The sequence below is a fragment of the Pelodiscus sinensis genome, chromosome 23 (assembly GCF_049634645.1).
Source record: "Pelodiscus sinensis isolate JC-2024 chromosome 23, ASM4963464v1, whole genome shotgun sequence".
In the NCBI taxonomy this organism is placed as follows: domain Eukaryota; kingdom Metazoa; phylum Chordata; order Testudines; family Trionychidae; genus Pelodiscus; species Pelodiscus sinensis.
In genome coordinates, this window is record NC_134733.1 from 17,487,976 (window position 1) to 17,512,436 (window position 24,461).

Consider the following 24,461-nt stretch of genomic DNA (forward strand, 5'->3'; position numbering starts at 1 on the left):
TCATCTGTCTTTTGTTTTGGGCTATTTTGCATTCTGCCCTCAACGTGACTCTAAGTTAATCCCCAAAGAGCGGGCTTAATTGCAACATGCCTGTCACTTAATTTGTCTCAGATTCATGTATCTATTTTCTTTAATTAGCTTTTTTCTCCACCAGTCGTTTGCAGTGTTGCTGTCTGTAATCATTAAACCTCCTTCCATGTGTCTCAAACTGAACAAAACCATGCGTAGTGTCTGGCCGGAGCAGCGAATGCTGCAGGCATGAAATGGCAGGCTGGAGCCACACAAAATGCTGCTGCGTTCCGTGAGGTCTGTCCTCTCGCTGCTCCGAGCAGGCCAGGCCCACATTGCATCTGATTTCCATACTAATTTCCCCCCTAGTTGTACCTGAACAAATCACCCATGAAACACCAGACACGGCACTATCTGCTGTCTGATTCTGTTCTCCACCTCCCCACTGCCTCCCCAAATCAGCAGCCACCCTGGGAGAAATGCAGGCAGAGAACACATCTATTACCAAGCTCTCAAAAAGGCATTGGGCTTTGGGTGAAATTGGTGTTCGCGAATTGTCAGGGTACTGCTGGTGGGTGCTATGCAGTGCAGGCTTTGTGCTGCAGCAGCATAAATGGCCCCAGCCCATGCTCTTCCTCCATGCATGTGCTCTCCTTCATCTCTACGTGCACTGTGGTGCCAGCGCATGTCCTGCATGAGCTGCCTGCTGTTCCCCGGGCCACAGGTCCCTCCGCTCTGCTGCTGCATCTTGATCTTAGCCAGCAGCCACCCCCTCTCACCTGCTTATCTAGGTCCTGACCCATCACTAGTGCTCGTTAGCCTAATAAACATCGAGCCTCGGGGCTACCAGTCCTACCCAACTCTGGTGGTTCTGAGACGGGCATGAACGTCCGGCCAGGGCTGGGATAAGAAACTATCCAACTTAGTTTGCTCCTGTCCTAGTAGGGAGGTGAATGACGGTTTGCAGTGAAAGGCAGGGGCACGGATCCACTGTGTCGCTTAGCCTGCAGTAACTCGCATCAGTGTGCATTCGTGTGCTGTGGAAACAACATTGCCCCCGACCCTAACTTCCTGCCTACATCAGGATAGCCGTTGCCGCGAGTACGGTTTTAATCCCATCATAAACGGGATTTTAAGTTGATTCTCTCATAAACTGACTTGTGGGTCATGGTCAGTTACTTTTACTTTGGCTCACTTGCCAAGACCTGTTTTCCTCACGCAAACATTAAGGTGCAAAAAAGCCAGCATGTCCAGTGTCTCGCACTGGGAAACTACATCTCTGTGCAATTTGCCTGTAACAGCCTGCATGCTAGAAACCCATATGGGCATAGGCCCTCTTTTACAGATAATCATCACTGGCTTCCCCGAGTCCCAGATGGCTTTTTCTTCTGCCTAACTGACCCTTATGGCTACGGCAGAAGATTAAATTCACTTCCCCTAGTGAGTCTTTCCTTCCAAGATATTTCCAGTACTCTGCAAACTTCTGATTTCTGCATCTTGAATTGCAGCTTATTGACATGTTGCTGCTCTGGAATATTAGCAAATGAGTTTTTATTGATCCAGCTCCCATCCTCTAACCTAGGGGAGATTGCCAGAACCTCACTGAGAGAGAATTCCCACAGTGTGGATTCTGTCCCATTGCTAAAGTTGCCTAACAGTTAGAAATAGAGAATCTATGTGTTCCCTTCTTTGCCAAAGACTTGTGTGACCTTACCCAGTCTGCATCTCATCTGCAGAATGCCTGCCTCGCAGTGTGTCATGAGAATTCATGTTTGGGAAGTGATTTGAGCTGAAGGGTGTTTGAGGTGAGATTTGTTACCAGGCAGGCTGTCCTACACCGCACCATCTCTAGTAAACACATCCAGATCAGAGCTTGTCAGCTGAGCTTACCAGTCTTTCCCCTGCTCAAAGAAGGGGGTTGGGGAGAATTGGTTAGGTAATTCGTAAGGGGTTTATGCTCTGCCTCCTAACCAAGCTCCCCAACAATTTCACTTTGCCTCCAAATTGTTCCACGTCTGGGTCCACGTTCCCAAGCTTGCAAAGTCGCGTTAGAGAAAATTGGGTTAAAATATGTCCGCACAGAAGAGCAAAGTATGAATATAAATGACGCACGGCACAGCTTTTACCATCCAAGCTGCTCCCAGAAGGGATAGCCGCTTCCCTATTTGCTTCCTTGATAGCTACAGCCCTGGGCTTTCTATTTATAGAAAGTCATTGAGAAAATCAGTGGAGCGTGAACTGCACAGCATTGCTGAAGCTTTCACAATGGGACGGATGGGCTGTGCAGGGGCAGGGAAGGAGCGAATGCCTCCTGTCTGTTCATCATGGGGGGCATGCATGTCACAGGGAAGCGCTTGCCCCCATTTTAAACTGCTGCATCGTCCCAACTGCAGGGCTGCCCCCTGAGAAAACCAGCAGGTTTGGGGGCACGGCGCTGGCAGGGTTACCCCCTGTGGAAAAAGGGATGTTCAAACTCACCCTGCAGCTTTTTCACCACCCAGGCTGCTCGTGAGTATTCGTGAGGGGCTGGCTGGTGATTGAGGAATGCCTGGGCTCCCTTGCCAGTGTGTTGCAGAATGAGGCCTGTAGTGTCGGTGCGCAGCACGGAGCCTCCCGCCCGATGGAAACGCTTGACTTAGGAGAGTAAATGCAGGGCAGGCCCGAGACGCTGTCCTTTCATGACTTCTTCCTTGGGCGCTTCTCAGCCAAGCGCCGTGAGGCTGTTTGCTAATGTGAAGGTGCACAAGCGCCCCTGTGAGAGGGGAATTTACCCCGTTCCAAGGTGGGCAAGTGAGGCAGGGAGGCTGGACAGGGTTAGCCCAGGCGCATCAGTGACCACGGTGGTAATAGAATGGAGCAGGCCTCATCACCTAGGCAACCGCCACCAGCGCCTTCTGGAGGCAGGAATCTTCCTTCCAGGCTTCCTAAAGTCCAAAGAGGTGACCAGGGATGGAGCAGAACTGCTCTGCCAGGGCCCGCTGGGGCTCTTACACGCACTGCAAGCAGTGAGCCCTCTTGCCTGCTGTGGTTGATCTCTCTCTAGGAGGCTTTAAAGCAGTTACAGCTTGGGCTTGAGAGCTGGGCTGCAAAGGAATCAAGCAGCTCCTCTGATGGAGGAAGATAGGCTGGGGGAGCAGGTGTCCTGACCTCGCTGACATCAGTTTCCCTTCCCGGGTCTGTGCCTTTGAGGAGGGAGGCCCGAGCCCAGATGTCCCCGTGGCTTTGAGAGGAGAAGCTGTATTCAGATGCCTATTGCAGCCAAAAGGCAATACACCTCCACTCTGACTGCCCTCTTTTGCCACACAATCTTTGCCTGGGGGCAAGTGCAGAAATTTGCAAGGTTGTGCCTCAGTGACTCCCTTTGTGGTGGCCTGAGCACGCCGCCCCTTTGGATTCAGACACTACTGTCTGCATGTCCAGGGGAGGACCATGCTGTGGCCAGAGAGCCCTTCCTCCCCTTGCTAGCTGGCCAGCTGTCTGAGGAAGAAGGGGGGTCCAAGCATGGGCGGGAGGGGGGCCAGGACCCAGTTGGGAACCTTGCACCTCACAACTAGGAGAGACGGGCTTTCTGGTCCTGCTATGAGGAAGCATAGATCAGATGAACATGTGAAGCCTCCCTCTGTCGGCCGTCCCCTTACTCTGCTGCTATGGCGCCATGTGGCCTCCCCCTCTCGGTCTGGTTTGCTGTCTGTCTGCATAAGGACCTGGGGGAGCAAGAAGCCATTACGTTACATTTCACAGCTGCGAACCCGCCTGGCAGCCTCAGCAGTGGACTCTCATTAATGATTTATGGAGCCAGGTGCTTGTGCCCAGTGCTTTATGGATGCAAGATGTGGGCTCCGCCTTGAAAAGCTTCTCCTGTAATTCAGCCAGACGCGTCTGCTTCGTGGGGAAGCCGTGCCGCCAGGCTGCTGGGGAGATGGCGTTGGCATGTGCTGGCCAAGGAGTCAAGGACTCTTCTCGGCATGGGGGAAGTACTGGGTGCCAATAGGGGGCCCATCCTGCATGGTGCTGAGCATGATGCTCACTCCCAGTGCCACGCTCAGAGCAGAAAGTGCTGTCCGGGTTTTGCAGATGGGAGAGGGGAGCAAAGAAGCGCAGCGGTGGAGGTCGAGACACGTTTGCAGTTAGCGTGGAAGGCGAGGAACTAGAGTCTGGTGTGAGAAACCAGTATGACCGCCCTTACCACAAAGGACAGCTGGGCAGCACTTCTGGTGGGACCATTCCTCTTGGGTCCTGCATCCCCCCAAACGGTTGATCTGTGCGCCCCGTCCCAGTCTGCTGCTGGTTGCTTTTGAAGTCACTAATGACTAGGAAGTGCATTACGCTCCTTCCAGCACAGAACAGTTTTATCAGATTTGTATTCAAATCTGATAAAACCCGCAGGGGGGCGTACGGCTTGGTGACCCGCCGCACTTTTATGAGCTGGGCAGGAATTAGTATGTGCGTGGCTTGAGGCCACAGAGGAAGCAGGCTCGTGGGTGACTGCTCAGCATAGGAGCTCACTCCGGTGGGGATGCAGGGAAAGGGGGATCTTTCACTTGAGGTCAGTTGTTCATTGAAAGGAGGCCAGGACAGGCGGACACTTAGTTCCCTGTAATCTGAGTGCTTGTGTGGCTGTGCAGGAGAAAGTCGAATGGGCACCAGCTGATTAGTAAAGAGCTCACCGCTAGGTTTGTGTTTGTTCCGAGGGTGCACAGTCACACATACCTCAGTGCGCATAAAATGTATTCCGCACAGGGATGGAAAAGATTGGCGTGAACATTGGCTGACCCCTCTGTTGGCTCTTCTGAAAGGCTGCAGTAAGGCTTAGCGCTAGTGGAATGCCATCAGTGCCACAGAAGCATTGATCTCCAGAAGGCCGCATCAGGCACATGGACTTACCCCATTTTACAGATGGGAACACTGAGGTACAAAGAGGCGGCAATTTGCCTAGTCCGCATAGTGAGTCGGTGATAGAGCTACTAAGGGCACCCGGGGGACCTGAGCTTCCAGTTCACTGCACTAACCTTTAGTCAGTCCTTTGTCTGGATGAGGGGCTAGAATCTCTCCTCTCCTCTTGAACTCCATTTGCTCCTTCAGCTCTTTCTTCCGCCCCGTGACTTCCACTCCTGTTTCTTTCACTCCTTTCTTTTCAAGGAGGAAGGGTTTTAAAAGCACTAGGAGGTGATCCCATCTTGAATACACCAGCAGCTGCTCCAGCGCCTGCCACCAGCAGCCTGCAACCCTTGTGTAGCTGCTGATGGCTCTGGCAGTGCTCTCTTCACACTCAAAAAACAATTTGCCTGGAACTTGCCCACTCAAGGGGAGCGTCTCCCCCTGACGTCCCATCAGGCAGCTCCCACCTGAGATTCTCTGCTCGGCACTGAGAGCACAATAGCCAGGCGGGGGGCTTGCCTTACCACGCTGCACCTGATCTGTGGGCGCACAAGTTGGCAGTCTCTAGGGCGGTCTGTCTAGCTCAGTATTGGGAAATACCCGCCGGCAGGCTGGATGCTGTTTGCCAGGGTGCACCCCTGCTGGGCCACCACTGGTGTATTTACCTGCTCGCAGCTCCCATTGTCCACAGCTCGCTGTTCCCGGCCAATGAGAGCTGCAGAAAGTGGTGTCCTGCACCAGTGACCTGCCAGGAGCTAACCCTGGCAAACTGCCTTCATTTTTGTTGCCCTCCCTGGTCTAGCACCTTTCATTAGCAGGAGACGAGGGGTGGCCATTGCCTTGGGATGCCTTAAGCCTCTCAATTCTGAGGCACAAGCCATCTGGAGCCCTCTGTCCCACCCTGGGTGGGGAGAGCAATGTGGGTTTATAATCAGGCTTAAATTCTTTTATGGGTCTTAGGTTTTTGCAGCTGTAGCATTTTAGAATCGTAGAATCATAGAATACTAGGACTGGAAGGGACCTTGAGAGGTCATCGAGTCCAGTCCCCTGCCCCCATGGCAGGACCAAATACTGTCTAGACCATCCCTGACAGACATTTATTTAACCTGCTCTTAAATATCTCCAGAGATGGGGATTCCACAACCTCCCTGGGCAATTTATTCCAGTGTTTAACCACCCTGATAGGTAGGAACTTTTTCCTAATGTCCAACCTAAACCTCCCTTGCTGTAGTTTAAGCCCGTTGCTGCTTGTTCTATCCTCAGAGGCCAAGATAAACAAGTTTTCTCCCTCCTCCTTATGACACCCTTTTAGATACCTGAAAACTGCTATCATGTCCCTCCTCAATCTTCTTTTCCAAACTAAACATGCCCACTTCTTTCAGCCTTCCTTCATAGGTCATGTTCTCTAGACCTTTCATGATTCTTGTTGCTCTTCTCTGGACACTCTCCAATTTCTCCACATCTTTCTTGAAATGCAGTGCCCAGAACTGGACACAATACTCCAACTGAGGCTTAACCAGCGCAGAGTAGAGCGGAAGAATGACTTCTCGTGTCTTGCTCTCAACACTCCTGTTAATGCGTCCCAGAGTCATGTTTGCTTTTTTTGCTACAGCATCACACTCTTGACTCATATTCAGCTTGTGGTCCACTATAACCCCTAGATTCCTTTCTGCAGTACTCCTTCCTAGACGGTCGCTTCCCATTCTGTATGTGTGAAACTGATTGTTCCTTCCTAAGTGGAGCACTTTAATAGACTTCATCCTGTTTACCTCAGACCATTTCTCCAATTTGTCCCGATCATTTTGAATTATGACCCTATTCTCCAGAGCAGTCGCAACCCCTCCCAGCTTCGTATCATCTGCAAACTTAAGCGTACTTTCTATGCCAATATCTAAATCAAAGGGGTGTGCGCGTTCAGCGGGCTTCCCCTCTCCGCGGCCCAGCGCTTTTAGATTGTTTGTCCATGGCAGTGATTCCCAGGTGGAAGCACCTTTTTTAAAAGCGAAGGGAGGCATCTGCGAGTGAAATAGTGTCTGTCTCGTTCCCTGCCGCTCTGGGATGCGGAGAGAAGCCCTGGAAGAGTTTTTCCTTTTACCACCACAAAGCTCAGGTCAGGTTGCGCTTCGTGATTGCTTCTCTAGAAGATCGGGGCTTTGGTCTAGACTCCGTTTTTCAGGGAGATTCTGTGCGTAACTGGAGAGCCATTGGGGTTACAGCATCACCAGTGTGAAGCAAGTGAAACCTGAGCCATTATAAAGCGATTTTTTTTGAAGTCGGCTGCTCCAATGCTGGAGGCAGAGAGGGGGCTGGGATGTATGTTAACCGTGATTTCACTCAAACCCCTGCCAGACAGGCAGGAAGATCTCTGTGCAAGAGATGCCAGCCCTTTGGGTGAGGGCTGAGACCAGGGAGGCTGCCTCTGATCTGTCTAAGGTGGAAAAAAATTGAAATCAGCCCAGCCTAGTCCCTGGGGTGGATTTTCTTTGATTTCTGCCCCCGGGTGCAGGCAGATAAACATGCTTTTAGCCCTTGGGAATCTTACTGTGCTTCCAGGTACTCACGCTGAGAGCAGCTCAGCTGGTTTGCCCTACTGGCTAGCAAGATAGACAAGGCCCTGTGCCAGGGGGCTCAGGAACCCAGGGAACAGACGCTCTGGCAGCTCTTGCGTGGCTCCGGGGGGCAGGAGGAGGTCACCCCAGTGCTGCCAAGGGCCTTCCATTCCTAACCCATTGGCCTTCTCTTCCCCCGATAGGCTGCCGCCTATGCGTCCTCGGACGGCATCCTCACCGAGGCCATGATCGACGCCCGTGTGACGGATGCCGTGCAGCAGCACCAGCAGAAGATGGAGTGGCTGAAGACCGAGGGCAAGGAAGCGAGCCAGGAGGCGGGCAAGAGCCGCCGGATGCCTCTTCCCGTGGGGCCAGCCGTCTGAGATGCTGCCCCTGGGCTCAGCCGGGCGCACGTGTTGGCCGGCCGGGTTGGTGGAATCATGTGATGGAGATGGGTGCCCAGCGGTGCCAGCCGAGCAGAGGCAGGAGCTGCCCCGGCCCTGCCCTCTCAATTTTATACTTTTAGGGAGCACCGGAAATAAATGTCTTTTAAAGCAGAGTGAAGCTGCCCTACTGAAGGAGCCTCCTACCTCGCAGCTAGCCTCTGGCTTGTCCCCAGAGAGCATCCAAGTCAGCCCCCTCTGGGTGCCACTAGACCCCTTGTGCCAGCCAGCAGCCAGGCTATGAGGATGCCTGGCACTAGCCATGCCTGCTGAGGGCGGGGGGGTGTTTCATTCACTCACCACCTTCTAGGGATGTGAATGGGTTACTGGTTACACAGGAAGCATCACCCTGGCAGGAGGGTGAGAGGCTACTGAGTGGCCCCCTCCCCATGGAGTCCTGCTTAATCAGTTACATTTAACCTGTTCCCTGATTAAACAGGATTTGACATCCCTGCCACCTCCAGGTCTTGCCCCAGCATCCTCTGCTGCGAATGCCCCCAGACTCCCCATCCTCTCCTGGCCCCCTGGCTGCGTGGGGTGAGGCTGGGACAGGTCCAAGCAGGCTCCTGCTGGTGCTTGGGCCCTGTCTCTGGGAGAAACGCCCGCAGCTGAGAGTGCTGCGGTTTTGCTGCCTGCCCTGCTGGGCTGGGTGGGGTAACAGACAGGCCTCCGCAGGGGCTGTGATGTTTGCAGGGAAAATGAATCCCTCCTTGGGGGCTTCCCCCGTTACTTGTGCTCAGTGTGAGGGAAGCCCCGGCTCTCCACCAGGGAAGGGAGAAGTCACTGATGCTGGTGGCTTCCCTCCCGTTCTGCCTGGGCTCCAGGCCAGGTGTCTCGCCGCTGGTGGCTGGACACAGCTGCGGGGCTGCTGCCTGTCCCAGAACATTGCTGGCTTGTGGTTTCCAGCGAGTGGAGCAGCCCCAGCCTTCTGCCTCGGCCAGAATCCTCATGCTATAGGGTTGACTGTTTCCCCGCGACCGGGGCTACGTTCGTGTTGCACAGGACGTGTCCCAGGAGATGCCAGGTTTGCGGTGCCCATCCAGCCTCTTGCTACCCTGGCCGGTCAGGGAGCAGTAAAGGCTTATATATGGATTTTGCTTCCACATGATTCTGTCCACAGAGGACTCTCGGAGTCAGTGGATCCTAGCAGACAGGTGGCCGGGGCATAAAAAGCACCAGCTCCACTGGCAAAGGATTAGACAGAACTTGTACCCTACAGCAGCCCACCTTCCAGGCCTGGCTTGCTCTCCAGGCATGGGGGTTAGCTGGCCTGGTTGCTCTCCGTGCTCTGGGGATGTCTGCCCTCTGGCCCCGTCCCAGTGCTGTTCACTAGGTACACGTATGCCATGGCAGCTCTCGTGCCTTTTCATGGCGTGGGCAGCAATGGGAGTTGCCAGGCTGCCATTTGACAAGCATGCCTGTGACGGGGCCAGGGAGCCAAGCTCCCTGATTGGGAGTGAGAGGGCAGGCTGGCCAGACACAGCCTCTGGTTTGGAGCTGACCTGGGTTTGAACTCCAGGTTCCCCTCCATGCTGGCATCGCACGGCAGTGTTGGCCTGACGCCTCCTGTGCCCTGGAGCGCCTTGCTGAGGACCAGACAGCGCTCCGCCGGTCCCTCTCGCTGCGGGCATGAGAAATACGTGTGAGTGGCAGGGATGAGGCGACTGGGCTGACGCCGCCGAGACTGGCCTCGTGGGGACTTGAAACAGGCAGCTCATGGCAACATGAAGGCACCAGCCTTCGTGGCTGCAGATCCTCTCGGCTTGAGCCATCCTCGCACTCGCGACAGCTGCCCCGAGACCCTAGATCCCAGGTCTGGCATGAGAGACTGTCTGCCTGGGAAAAGCCCAGCTTCAGGCACGGCTGTTTGTGGGAGGCCGGTGCAGCTGCAGGGTCCCGTGCAGCAGTACGTGGCTCCTCTTGCTAAGGTCCGGGCAGAGAGCCAGCTGGCCTGGCAGCGTCTCTCCCGGGAGGTGCCTGTCAGTGCTTCTGCAGGCAGCTTCCCCGCTGCTCCCCCAGCAGCTGCCCAGCAAGTCCTCTGGGACACAAGTTGCCTGTTGCAAGGCTGCCGGTGCTGTGGGCTAGCGGGCAGGTGCTGCTTTGTGCTGAGGAGTGAGGGAGTTCACACAGCTCTGGCCAGGGGAGCATAGGGCCTGCGCGCCCCATGCTCCTCTGGCCAATGGGCTTTGTCCCCCTTAAAGGGGTGCCCCTGCTGGAACAGCTGACACATTTCAGGCTGAGAATGAAGTGGGCAAGCGCCGTCCGTCCGGTCTCATTGCTGCCTTGGGAAGGGAGGTGATGGCGGCTGGGGCAGGGGGGAGGGAGGAGTAGGTGCCGGACTGTGTTGTGCTGTGTGTGCTTACAAAGTGTCCTCTCCTGCATCTCCGGCAGGGTCCTGGCGCTTTGATCATGGGGCCAAACACCGGTGGGGACGTGGCTTTGTCAGTTTTGGGCGCCAGGGAAGCTGAAGGCCTCTCCCTCGTGCAGCGCTAGCCCTGCGACCGGTGTAATTACCCAAGAAGGGGGCAGCTCCTTTTGCCTTGGCAAGGGGCCGGTTTTATTACATGCCCTGCGGTTGAGGTTGGCAGGGGTGGTCCCAAGGTGCCCTGCAGGGCCAAGCTCAGGGTGTAGGGAGGGCAGAGTAGAGACTGAGCTGCCCAAGGGGTAGAGCTGATACCAGAGGTCAGACGGGGAATACTGACTGTGGCATCTTGTTACTCGACATTCCTACCCCTACCCTTACTACTCCCCCCCCCCCCCCCCCCCCCCCCCCCCCAGTGTGTCTGAGTCGGGGCTGCTGGGCTGCACGTGAGGCTGGGTGTGGGGTGATGTAGGTGCTAGTCCAGGCTCTCCACCTGCCCTGCTGAGATCACAGGCAAGTTCCACATGCCCGGGGGTCCCGGCGGTCGGAAGTCGTGCAGCTCTCACTGGGCATGCTCGGCTTCTCCGAAAATCAGACTTCCTGTCTCTGGCCTCCCCGCCTGTGCAATGGGAGTGGTGCAGGGAATGGTCCTCACCCTGCTTTGGAGAGTGCTTTGAGATCTACTGATGGGGAATGCACCAGCTGTGACCTGCCTCCCTTGGGGCCTTTCCGCCTGGCCACACTGCTACGGCCTGGACTGGGGTGTTATTAGCTGTCGGTTAACTGAATAGTCGGCTAACCGCCTGAATTCTTAGCCATTAGTCGATCGTCCTTGGGGCAGGGCTGGCAGCCAGCTCGCTCCGGCCCCACTCTGGGGAGCCCCCTGCCACCCTGCGCTGCTGCTGCCTCTCTCCCCGAGCTGGTACGTGAGGGAAGCTCCTCTCGCGGATACAGAGGCAGCAGCGCAGGGTGGCAGTAGCCCCTGACCACAGTGAGGTGGGACCCACCACAGACGCGGCCGCGCCTGCAAAGCAGCCTTTGCCCGTGGTGACCCAGGGTTCAGCACAGGCTGAGGCTGCTTCCCGTCAGCCTCCCCTTTCCCCCTCCCCCACAGTAGTGGCAGCCGTGCGGGGAGCGGCAGACAGCGCCACGGAGCCGGTGCTGAGGAGAGCTGTCTTTTAATGCAGCAAGGGGGGGTGTGAGTGGTCGACTAGATTAACCAATAAGTCCAGGCTTATCGGTTAATCAACTAGTCAACGACTCCTTCACATCCCTAGTCTGGATCCCACTCTGCCTCAGCACCGTTGTCTTAACCTTTGACCCTTTAACAATGTGAACAGCCACTGCGTGCCTTTCAGGTGTTACAGCCCTGGCAGCATGGGGGGGGGGGGGGGGGATCCGCCTTTTCCCTTGTCAACGGAGCCCACTTCCTTTGGCATCCCTAGAAACAAACACGGCCCATCGTTCTTACTGCCCCTCTTTCCGCACGGGGACTGCTCAGTCCCTACAAGCTGTGGATGTATTCGGGCAGCACCAGCACACTAGTCTCTTCCCACTCTAGTTTTTCCTCATCACATTTTTCTTCCATAGGCTGAGAGAGGGAAGGGCTGGGGCACAGCTGGGTAGTTCACCGCTTGGCCTGCTATGGCAGAGATGGAGCCCGCGGTTCCTAGAAGTGCTGTGCTTCCTACCGTGCTCTCCGTCCGTTCATCCCTTTCTAGCCTTTCTTGTTTTCCGCTGACACCAATAAATAGAGCGCGCCACGTAACTGCGTGAAACCGTGTGTTCCATGCGGCTCCCCCCACTGGCCACCCTCTGTTACTTCCTTGTGGAGCCAAAACTGGTGACGGTTACATTCCCCCCGCCCCCACCCCAACTGGTCATTTTGCAGGGAGAGGTGGAGCCCAGTTAAAAGCAGTTAGATTGGGGGGAGTGGATTTGGAGGACTGGTGGCATCCCGGGCCCAGCTGCTCGCTGGTGCTGACAGCCAGTTTAGGTGAGGCTTTGCCCCAATTATTAGTTCTTTGCTGCCAAATGAGTGGACTTAGAAACGGCCTTTAAGTGACTGCTATTAATTGGAGGCGTCCGTAGCTTTCCCCTGGGGTTCTGCTGCACAGAATTTCCACCTGAGTGACAAAGGTTCCATGCCCTGGAAAGCAGCCGGTTGCTACTTGAATCGCTGCAGTGTCTCTGGGGCGTAAGCAGCGGTCTCCATTAGTGCCCTCACTAACTGTATTTCCTGCCATGTGCTACAGCCACTGGGCTCCAGTGGCTTCTCTGTGGGCGGTCTGGGGAGTTAAGTGGGACTCCAGGCTCCGTGTCTAACTTTTAGGTCTTGTGATCATTATTTTTGTAAATTGCCCAAATAATTGAACTGGAAATGGAGCATCTGAGAAGAGCAGGAAAGGGGCGGGGCAAACGTCTGTCAAGATAGAGCCAATGGTTTTTGTTCTAATAAAACAATGTGAAATTTGACTCTGTAGTCAGTGGCTCTCTGCCTTCTGTGGGACCCTGCACCTGGTTGTGTGCATGTGGGGGGTGGGGACGGGCGGCTCGCCAGCGAAACCGAAGAGAGGCTGATGGTAGTAACCTTTTGTTTCTTTTTATGGGGGGGGGGGATCAGCGATTCTTTGCCCTTCGCTAATGAAGTCATTTTTTTTCTCCCTCTGAAATCGCTTTGCACCCAGTAAAGCGAGGTGGCTTCCACCAGGCACTGAACCCAGGAGTACCAGTGGGTTGGTTTCCACTACACGGGTGGGTGCATTGCTTGCACCCAGCGCTCTTGAGGTAAAGGCCTAATGGAGACCGGGCGCTGGCGGCTTTTACCTCCATGTAGAAAGCTTATGTCAACTTCATACCGCCCACCTGGGGTTGACCTTGACTAGCTATCTGGGGTGAAAACAGGTTCACCTCTGCTAGATTTTACATTGAGACTGATATCTGGATGTGGTGGTGGTGGGGGTGTAATACTGCTGCTTTCCTGCAGTGAAGGTGTATTCCCAGACTGTGATAGAAATGGAGCCGTGTTAGTCTGGTCTTGCTGAAACAAAAAACAGGACTATGTAGCACTTTAAAGACTAACAAGATGGTTTATTAGGTGATGAGCTTTCGTGGGCCAGACCCACTTCCTCTGATCAAATAGTGGAAAAAAATTGGCATGACCATATATACCAAAGGATACAATAAAAAAAAATGAACACATATGAAAAAGACAAATCAAATTTCAGAACAGAAGAAGGATGGGGGTGGAGGTGAATGTCTGAGCTAATGATATCATCTCTAATAAACCAATAACCATCTTGTTAGTCTTTAAAGTGCTACATAGTACTATTTTTTTTATTCCCAGACTGGAAAGAGAACCCCTCAGTCCTGCCTCCCCGTCCCCTGCTGTAACCAGGCCTGTGGGTGGTACGTGTTCAGATCCATGTGGCTTACACTGAAGCACAGGAATTCTGTCTTCTCTGGGGCTGCACCCTGCACAGCTCTGCAACATTCCTAGCTCCAAACCTCACCTGCGCCATCCCCACATGCAGCAGTTAACTTCATTGTAGCTGTGCACATCTGGGCTTTGCAGGCCTTGTTAGCCAGCTGCTCGTGACTGTGCCTTGGGCTTCTGAGATCTCTGGAGCGTCACGCTTGGGTCTCTTGTCCACTTCCCTCCCTCCCTGCCATGGTTAGGTGGTAGATCAAAAACAGTATCAATAGCCTGACGTAGCCCGTGGCTCGGTGACTTTTTAGCCTCACCCAGAAAAATCCCAACTAAAAAAAGCTTTTGCAGTGTTTCTGTAGCCATCTTGGTCCCAGGATATGAGACACACAAGGTGGGCAATAATTGCTGGGCCAACTTCTGTTGGTGAGAGAGATGAACTTCTTGGCGCTCCATCTGGGAAGGATGCTCAAAGCATCACAGTCAAGTACCAGGTGGGATTGTTAAGCACAAGAAGTTGACACTTGTTGCAAGAGACCATATAAGGCAAAATGGACAATTACGACCCCTGCAGTCGTAGGGCAAAGAAGGGGTAGTGGATTACAGCGGCTTATAATGAGACTTATCCGGTGTCTCCACTGAGTCTACCTGACAGCTGATGTCGGCATAGTGGGCCGTTCAGGGGGTGAAAACACCGTCCCCGAATGACAAATGACACTGACGTAAGCACCAGCGTGCACAGTGCTGGGCTGGCAGGCGCGCGTCCCCACATAGCTACCGCCACTCGAGGCGGGTTTGTGCCGATGGGAGAGCTCTCCCGTCCCCAGATGCGCTGCAGCGGTGGCCCAGCAGCCCTGTACGTGTAGACGTGCTCTTTGTGTCTAGCCACATGATGAATGTAACCTTCCACAGTCAGAAGTGGCCTCCTGCTTGCAAAGCTGAAAGGTTCTTCCACCTACCCCTCCGACCTCACCCCACCCCCGCCGCCTGGCTAGTATCATTGGTACCAGCTCAGGATTTGAGCTCCACCTTGGGGGTGTTACGCTTCTGCCCCCCACTTCACAGAGCATCCCCTTGGATTGCACCAGCCAAAAGCTGAAACTGACCTCCGCAGCAAAGGAGATTAAAACCTGAACGTGTGCCCACCGGCCCTGTAGGGCCTGCCTTTTAGAAGGCATTCCTCCTCCTTTTGCCCATGTGCTTGGCTCCCCGCCTCCAGGAGATGCGATTTCATGCCCTGCTGCTTGCTGAATCGCTGTGCCAGTTGCTGCCACCACTGTTGTTAATCATCCCCCAATGCAAAGAGGAAAAGGGGTGCCTGCCTGCTTCCAGCCTCCAAGCTCATCAGATTTAAAGGCAGAGTCTGACAACTTCCCCGGCCTTAATCTGCTTCATAATTAAGTTTAGTTAGCTGTCAATCCAGTGACTAAACGATGCCCCTGGGGAGATGGCAATTTGTAATGCTCTGGGCAGGGATGGGATGGCATTTCCTGGCAAAGGTTATCTCCCATCCATGAAATAGTGTGAGTTATGAGCTAATGGTGCTTTGTGAAAACGATATGTTCTATCCGACAGCGAATCTGAGGCCAGATGGATCAGTGAGCGATCAATCACTCCCCCCCATCGCCGTTGCCGTCCGAACCTTCTTTCCGTGCATAATACCATCAGATCTGCAAGAGAGATTTATAATTTGGTCATCTATCTGTTCCCTTCCGCCACCCGTGCTAGCGGTTTGCTTTTGAATATAATGCATCAGGATAAAAGATCCATCACTCGGGGTGGAGAAATGAGAGCCGTGTGTCCTGCTTCTAACTACAGCCCATCCCAAATCATATGCTTTCTAGGGAAAGACACCTCCAGGGGGTATGAAGTTGAGCTGCTCAGGAAATCTGACATCCCTTCCCCTTGCTAAAACAATTACAACGAAAATAAAAATGGGTTTGTTTGCATCAAAATGTTCTGTTGAAATTTCAGGTTTTTGACAGTTTTAAAATAGAAGAAATGGCTTTTAAAAGAGGAATTGAAAATTTTGCAGGTTTGGGAATTTTCTGTGAAAATCCCCCAATTTTTTGACAAAATGGACTCTTTTTGGTGAAAATTTTCTAAAAAATATTTTGCTGGAAAATTTTTGCACTGTTCTAATGTAAACCATGGGCCTTCCCACTTGCTACAGGGTGCGGGGGGAGTGTTAAGGATGAATTATGCAAAAAGATTTGTCTTGCTTTTATGGAAGAATTACTTCTACAACTGTCAATTAAAATGAATGACCTAACTCAGAAGAAGCGCCAGGGATTGCATGGACTAAAGAGACGGAACCATCCACTGCCCAACCAACCAGCGGGATCAGGTTAGACATTGGGAAACGCTTCTACCAGTACAGGGACTTAAGCACCACAGCAAATTACTTAGGGACGTGGTAGAATCTCCATCAATGTTTTAGAATGTTTACGGCTGGACAAACACCTGTCAGGGATGGTCTAGAGCAGGGATGGGGAAGCTCAGGCCCGGGGGCTGGATCTAGTTCCCCAAGCATCTCTCTGCAGCCCATCTGGCTCATGAGCAGAGGTGCAGACTTACATCTGGCAGCCTGTGTTCAGCTCCATCCTGCAGCCCAGCCCCTCCCAGGATCCTCCTAGCTGTGCAGAGCAGGACTCAGAGACAGAGACACTCAGCAGAGCTGCTCCAGTCTGAAGCCTGTGATGGGGGAACACAGAGCAGGACTAATTTCCCTTTGACTATGTCTAGACTGCATTACTCTTTGGGGATACTGGGAGTATCCCGGAAAAGCAATGCCGTGTCCAAGGAGTGCATCTGCTTTTTTTAATTTTTTTTTGAAAAAGACGTACGCTTTTGCCATCCCTGTAAAACCTCGTTCTACGAGGAATAAGGGATGTGTCGAAAGAGCACTTTCTTTCGACATTTGGCGTCATGTAGACCCGCCACATTTCGAAAGAGCCTCTTTTGAAAGTCAATCGGAAAAAGATACACAATTTGCATAGTGCATATGACCTCTCAGAAACGTAGCCAGCACACACACAGACCCACCTGTCTGTGCCATAGCCAGTCACATACACTCCTGTCTCTGTGCCACACAATCGCTGTCACAAAATATCTCACAAAGTTTCTGTCTCTTTCTCTCTCACACAAACATACACACACACACACACACACTTTCTGTAGTCCAAGCCCCACCTCTTACACTCGAGGCCCCATCCCTGCTGGGGTGGGCGGAGCCAGCCTGCAACCATGGACCAAAATTTGTGAAGTGGCAAAAACTGCAAAAATTATTGTCCACAAAACTCTAGGTTATACTTAGTCCTGTCTCAGGGCAGGGGATGGGAGCAGCTGCCCTATTGAGGGTCCTTCCACTCCTTTCTGTAGTTCTCTTCTAATGCCGAGACCTGAGGCATGTTACCATGGGTTGCTTGCTCTGTTGCTGCCTGTGCTGACTTGACCTGTGGCTCAGGCCTTGTCTATGAACCCTGGAACATAGATCTGTGGAGCATGGATCTCCAGGTAAGCAATTTGGTGGGTCTAATAAAGACCCACTAAATTGACTGCTGACCATGCTCCCCAGTACTCCATGGGGTTTTGAGGAGTAAGGGACGTCAACAGGAAAGTTTCTCCCATTGACTTCCCACAGTGGAATCACTGCAGAAATTTAATTTAAGATATGTCAATTCCAGCTGTGCTGTTCTCGTAGCTGGAGTTGTGTAACTTAAGGTGACTTTCTCCTCCAGTGTAAACCTGGCCTAAGTAGCAGCCTTGTGGCTCCAGGCTCCAAGCAGCAAAGTGTGGGGTTTGAATTTCCTCCGAGTCGTGGTTGTGTAGCCATGAAGCTAAACTTCTGGGGAGCCGCACAAAGCACCACAATTTCTTAATCACCACAATTTCTATGTACATACAGTAAAACTCCCAATTAGCTTTATCAGTTCCTGAAAATATTAAATGTTCAAATAACTTGTTATAAAAATTTACAAATTCAGTTCCACCTATAAACTAAAATTTTTAGAATAGTTCACTTACTATCAATTAGCCATAAATAAGTCCTATTAATAATCCAATAATCATCATAAAATAATATAAAAACACAAGCTAAATTTTAAAATCACTAACACATTAAAATTAAAGGTGCCTTTAAAAACACTATATGAACTGCCTTAGCTATAAAATGTGCTAAAGTGCAAACTCTTAGCTTGGCATCTCTTAAACAGAAAATATATTAAATATCTAAAAATATTGGCCCATCTTTTGCAATAAAAAGTCATTATTCAACATATAAATAAATACAATTTGTCTCTAATATAATTCAACCTAATTAACAAAAACATCAGTATTAAAATGGTTCACTAACAATCTAGAAAAACAAAAATATAAAAAATAAGCCCACTCAAAAAATTAACCATAAAATCTTTTTAATTATCCCGGATTATAAATCAATTAGCTAAAAAAACCCAACAATTATTAAACACTCAAATATAAAAAATAAAGCCCTCAAAAATGGCTATACTTATCCTTGCCTGTCACCACAAAACCATGCAACATAAACACATCATTAAAAATGTTTAAAATAAATTAAACAATACAATGCGTCCTGTATAAAAAACAAAATGTGAATATTACAGCCTAAAAAATATTTTTAAAAATTAGCCAATTATCAATAAACGTCGTCATATTATATATTAAGTACCAGACTTACTATTTACCAACAATTTTTAAAACACAAATAAGTATAACTTACAGTTTAGAAAATTTCTGCTACTCTTAACCTAAACTAGCATAATTTAACAAATCACTTACAAAGAAAAATAACCCAGTTTTTAAAAGAAACACAAATATATACATAAATATATTCAAATATTACATGCTAATAAAATATATTATTTGCTAATTCTAAAAAAAATAACAGCCTATAACTGGCATAATATTTTACTGGCTAGTCTACAACTTCTAAAAGCATGCTGTCTCTAATGTTTCAGCCATTCTTAATTATTTTAATACTATCATTATTTTTTTAATATTGCATATTTAAATAATTAATAGAATGTTCTATATACCATATTTTTTATTTAATAATTTAAATTACAACCACAAGCCCAAATTGCTTCTCAGTATATTGCTCTAAAATAATTATATAAACTGTGACCCACTCAAGAATTGTTCTTGAGGGGTCAAAAAAAATGTAGCCATGTAGCTTAAATGCAGTGTTATGCAAAGTAATGTGCCTCATTGTACTTTGCAAGCCACCCTTTCGGACAGGAGAAGGAACTTTTACCTTTCCATTGGTGCACCAGCCAAAATATTGTGCCTAAAGTAAAAATAGATTCTTAGGGTCACCATTCTGTTTTAGACTTATAACAAACATGATAAAATAAGTAAAAAAAAAATTGTTTTTCTTAAAATTGTAGTTTAATGTCCTTCTTCAAATGTGCATATTGCTTCTCTAGAACAAAAAAAAACTTGTTTTATGTAAATAAAAAAAATTGATATTAAAAAAGTGCAAAAGCTGCCAAACCAATTGTTCTTAAAAAAAAAAAAGCCAAAAACAAACAATAAAAGCACCAAAAATGCTATCTATCCCCATCCAAATGTAAGCAACTTAACTCTAAAAAAAAAAAAAGCACCTATCAAAACAAAATATTCATAATCAAAAACAGCTCAGCATAGCAAAAAACAAACATCCAACAAAAAACACCATAATATAAAACTTACTAATTCTACTAAAAAAACTGCTATTAAAAAAAAAAAAAAGCTGCTTTACCATAATTTTTAAAAACATCCTGCCATAACTAAATCATCAGTCTAAACCAATAAACCCCCACTCCTCTACTTGTAATGAATCTAGTTAGCCACAAAACCACAGATTAATAAATATATCAATTGGTAAAACAATAGATATGGGTAAGTGTGTGTGTGTGTCTGTGTCTGTGTCTGTATAAGCACCTGCTAACTTCTTTGCCATTGTATCTCAAAGGCAGCATGATGTCTTTTCCCCATGTGCTGCTCATAAGCTAACAGCTGTTGGAGGATGGAGCCAGACCTGAGCCCTGCAAGCAGCTGGAGAGGGAGGCAGAGTTGGTACCCAGCATTGCATGGGAGTCTATCTATGTATATTCAGTGTTAAATATCCCTTCTCTTCCCCACTCCCTCTCCCACCTCCCCCCCCCCCCTTGCTGTTGGAGGGATTGCCCCAGGGGCTAACAGCGAGGGGACTCCATGGGGGTGTCATGGTTTAAGAAGCTATTTGCTGTTGAGCATCAGCCTCACTTCCTCGTGAAAGGGGCAGCAAAGCAGGTGAGGCATGTGCTTGGGCTATTCCAGGCCCTTGGGATGGGGCAAGAGAGGAGCATGCAACAGGCAGCCAGAGCACAGTGCCTTCCGCTGCAGCTTCTCGACTCTGTTCCCTCTTCGGCAGCAGGACAGCGAGGAGCAGCTGCTTGTGCCTCAGACAGTCCTAAGGGGGCTGTTCGGTGCCCTCAGAGCAAAACCACGTCCAAAGGCTTGTTTAGCGATTGGGCCGCTCTCGGCTCGCCTTGATTTCATCAGGCATGCAAGTCTGCTGCAGGGTTTGCTCCTCTCTCAGGACCTGCAGTCTGTGATGTAGCAGGTAGCCTTGGTCTTGTGTGCCGAGGTCCCAGGAGCCAACCCAGCTGTACAGCTCCGAGCGCACGGGGGCCTGGGGCTAGCACCCGATAAATAACCCTGCTCATTTACAGCAGCAGAACATGGCATGGTCGGTGCAGCTTCTGAACGAGGTGCAAGACACGCTGCAGAAGGCTGTCCCGGCATAACCTGCCCCAGGGAAAGATCTCTCCTCTTGCCTGTGTGTGGGAGGTCGGCTCGTGCTGTGGGGCATGTAAACCTCCCCAAGCCCTAGTCTTAATCCTGCGACTGGCTGTTCTCATCCATGTCAAGGTCCAAGCCTGCTGGGCCTGTCATCTATGTGCTAGTTCATAGCGGGCCCCGGCTCCCAACAGAAACGTGCATCTCGGCTCCTTGTCGAGGGTCTTGCTTCATGGCAGCTCGCTAACAAGGGAGGCCCAGAGCTCGGCGCCCCCAGCAAAGGTACAAGGGCTCAGGGCGTCGTGCAGGGAGAGCGACACGTCCCCATCCTCCAGAGCAGTGAAACAGCCCGTGTTCAAGGCCAATTCCTTGCAGAATGTGCCTTCTGCGTGTTGATAGCTTGGCCACGCTCAGTTCCCTGGGGCTGGTGCCGTTCCTCTAGCAGGTGGAGCCCCCAATAGTGCGGCTGGGAGGGGCAGCGCAACAGAGCGGTTAGGGCTGGCATGTCGTTCGCTGCAGCCCAAAACGGCAAGTACAGGTTGAACCTCTCTGGTCCGGCAACATCCAGGGTCCGGCATGATTTCAGTTCACCGGATGTCCACTTCCCATAGGCGAGGCCAAGTTGCCCATGGTCCCATAAAGTTTATCGCCACCAGCCCTGGCTCTCTGTTATTAGTTCTAATGTACCCCGAAAGCTCTCTAAGAGCCCAGCAAGCAGGGGAAAGGTTGGTAACGCTGCTAGAGAAGACTGACCGCCCATGGTTTGGCAAATTTGCCTCCGGTCAGCTCCCCAGGGTGCTGGGCTAGAGAGGTTGAACCTGCATAAACAAGTGCAAGCCCCTGTTCCTTCCTTCCCCCAAAGGCAGCATGTGCCCAATGGCCCGTGTGCTTCCTGGCCTGCCAAGCCCAGGGCAAAGGGACTTTGTGGAGTTGCCAGAGGAAAGTCCCAACCGCCGGGGCTACTGCTGGTTGCTCAGCGTGTGGGTGGGGGCAGTTGTGGCATGCGGCAGGTGATGCTGCGCATGCAGGTGCCTGGCTGCATAGACCCCGCCCCCACCCCCAGGGCTTGCAGGGGCGAAGAGGGGTGTGCGCTCCTTTGTCGCTGAAAATCAGGCCACCTGCACACCAGGTCCATGCAACGAGGCGCTTTCCAGCTCTGAAGTGAGGACAGCGCCAGGCCCAGCCAGGAGAGATGTTTCTGTGCCGGAAAGAGAACACCAGCGCTCTCAAATACCGGGCCTCTTTTGCTGTCTGATCACCCTGAAGGCGACCCACCAATGGGGAAGGGGGTAAAGAGGGCAACTGCCCCAGGCCTTGGCGATTTCAAAACAGCCTCGGGCTATCAGCTGCTACCACTGCTGGCAGCAGCACCAGCCAGCACCCTGGGCCCTTTAAATCACCTCTGGAGCCCAGCGTGCTGCATTCCAGGCACCGCTGAGGCCACCTGGGGGAAGCTAGCCCCAGCCCTGCCCCTTTTGGAGGCACAGAGCCCGCCTCCCCCTGCCTTGCTTCACGGCCCAGTGAGGCTGTCAACACCACTGCTTTGAAGCCAAGTTTGTAAAGAACACTGGGCCTGATCCATGGAGCCATTGATGTCGATCAGTTTTGAGTCCGGCTTCACTGACCTGACCAACCCCCCAGACCAGCCCCACCCGACCCCTGACCCCCTTCCCTCCCCCCCATCTGAGATCAAGTGTGTCCGGTATTTCTTTTTAAAGCCATTGGGTAACCCTACCCGGAACCGACCTCCAGTGCGGGAGGAGGAGTCAGTAGAACAGAGACCGATCCTGGAGCCCCCAGCCAAGGAGAGGGGAAGCAGCCCGGAGTCTGCGCGACGAGCTCTGTTATAGCAGCAGGCTGATGGCAGCTGGCCGGGAATCTCACAGCTTAGAGCAAACTGGAGCCCTAAGGGCTGGGATCTGGATGCCCCGCTTCCACAGCTGTTCCTGTTAGCCTTCGTTTCTTCTCCCCTTCCCCCCCCCCACCCCCTGCAGAGCTCCCGAGCCTGCAACTGGAAGCATCATCTCCTAGGGAGAGGCCGGGTGTCGGGTTCTGAATATGCGGTGGCTCCATCACAGGAAGCAATGGTCCCCTTCTAGCAGTGGGATGGGGGGAGGCAACTTACAGACTGAGGTTACACGCTGCAATCAAGGCTGTTGGGTGAGATCTGCAAAGGGTTCCCTCTACGTTGCGTGGCCGAGCAGCTGTCTGATAAGTGCCAGGCAGGGGCTCAGAGCTGCCATGCATCATGCAGCATTTCCTTTCCCCCGCTGTCTCCAGCAGCCCAGACCTGCCAAAAGCCAAGAGAGGTGCCCATCCCAGCCCTGCCCCACTGGAGCTGCCGTGGCTGGTAGAGGCACCTCTCATCTGGCCCAGAGCTGCTGTTTCCCAGGGGAGCCTGTACGCAAAACCTCTTCTCCCCGGTCTCATCTGAAATCCGGCTGCCCCAGCCACAACCTTTGCCCTTGCACTCCAACCGTAAGCTGCCTCCTGCTCCCCAAATGCCTCATCCCTGAGCCTGCATCCCTAGACAGAGCCCCCATCCCCCCAACTCTGAGCCCCCTCCCGCACTAAACCTTAAGTCCTCCCACCACCACAAATCACCCATGTGTCACACATCAGCTCCCTATGGGTGGTTGCACACAACAAAATTCAAGTCAGACACATGGACATAAAAAATTAGAGGGAAAACAGCGCCCACTTAGCCCTCCAGGGCTCGGCCTTGTGGTGCACTTCTGCTCTGTGGAGAACGTGCTGGAAAAATCATCAGTGCTCTTGGCTTCTCCCTGACCTCAGCCGTGACCTTCAATGTAGGTCCCAGCTGCTATTAGTCAATTTCAGTTCCAGCAACCAGCCTTCATTTTGCAGCCTGGGCCTGCCAGCCCCTCCTCTCCTGTATTTCTGCTGTACCGGAGGCTCTGAATTTCTTCTCCGCAGAGGCTGGGGTGGGTTTTGTTCCCACTCTGATTTCACATTTGGTCTCATCTGAGCCTGAGGCATCTGTGCCCCCGAGCTGCCTGCCGAATCCTGGATAACAAATCATGCCCCAACAACTCCTCACCGAGGAAAAGACCTGGAAGAATTGCTCAGTGTGACTGTTTTTGGTTGGTTGGTTTAGTATCAAGCAGAGCGGGATGTGAGGAAGGGAGGGGCATTAACAGACAGATCAGCAGTGGGTTAATATACCAGCTTTCCCCCTTAGTGTTCACTCCTAACCATAGGCCCTGGCCCCCTGCCCTGCCCCACATCGTGTGCTCTTCCCATACCGAGCACAGTTCAGCTAAGGCACTTCCCTTCTGAATATCTGCCCCCATTACTAATCTCCCCCTAAATTGCACCGTGCTCAGCCAGCGTACCTCGCCCCTGACCCACAGCCTGCCTGTCCTTCCAGCTGTGGGCTCCACAAGTCTCTGGCCCTGCTTTTCACGCCTCACCAGCTGCGTTCCAGGACCAGGCCACCCTGCGACAGATGCTGGAGCCCAACAGCGTCTAGTACACTTTCGCCAGCAATTCCTGGCCACCAATGCGGCTGGTATCAGGTGGCGGGAGAAGGCCGACCTATGAAGATGATGCCCCAGGCTGCTTGAGGGCTGTGTTTGGGGTAAGACCCCTTGCGAGATAAATGCAAACTGGCCAGAGAATCAACAGAGCTTCGTTTTGCTTTCTTCAGACTTCTCAGGGAGGACGAGCACGCGATCACTGTGGCAGTAGATCTGACGGCGCAGCGTAGTGGTCCCCTGTCTAGGCATACGCTTCGCCCTGCATGGACAGGGCGTGAGCAGTAAAGACAGGGGAATTAGCTCTTCTCCATGTGCTTGATGCTAATTACTGATGGTTACTTAGTACTAAGCCATTTTGTCCGTTCCCTCCCCTCCCCCCCGGCTGTTCTTTATGCTCATTAGCGCACACAGCGCAGTTTATGGGCACTTTGACTCCTGAGCTCTCTTCCAGCCCTTTGCACAAAGCAGAACCAAGCCCAACAAAATTCATCCCAGCCAGGGCTTTGTCAA

The 24,461-nt window shown here is 51.9% G+C and overlaps 1 protein-coding gene across 1 annotated transcript in view; it reads left to right on the forward strand.

Moving 5' to 3' along the window:
* The window catches only part of LOC102462273 (ATPase family AAA domain containing 3A), a 75,662-nt gene extending 62,946 nt beyond the window's left edge, over positions 1 to 12,716 (forward strand). Inside the window, exon 16 of the mRNA XM_075906421.1 lies at positions 7,640 to 12,716. Coding sequence (XP_075762536.1) covers positions 7,640 to 7,819 — 180 coding nt within the window. The 3' untranslated portion in view covers positions 7,820 to 12,716. The remainder of the gene's footprint in view (positions 1 to 7,639) is intronic.
* Positions 12,717 to 24,461: the final 11,745 nt, after the last annotated feature.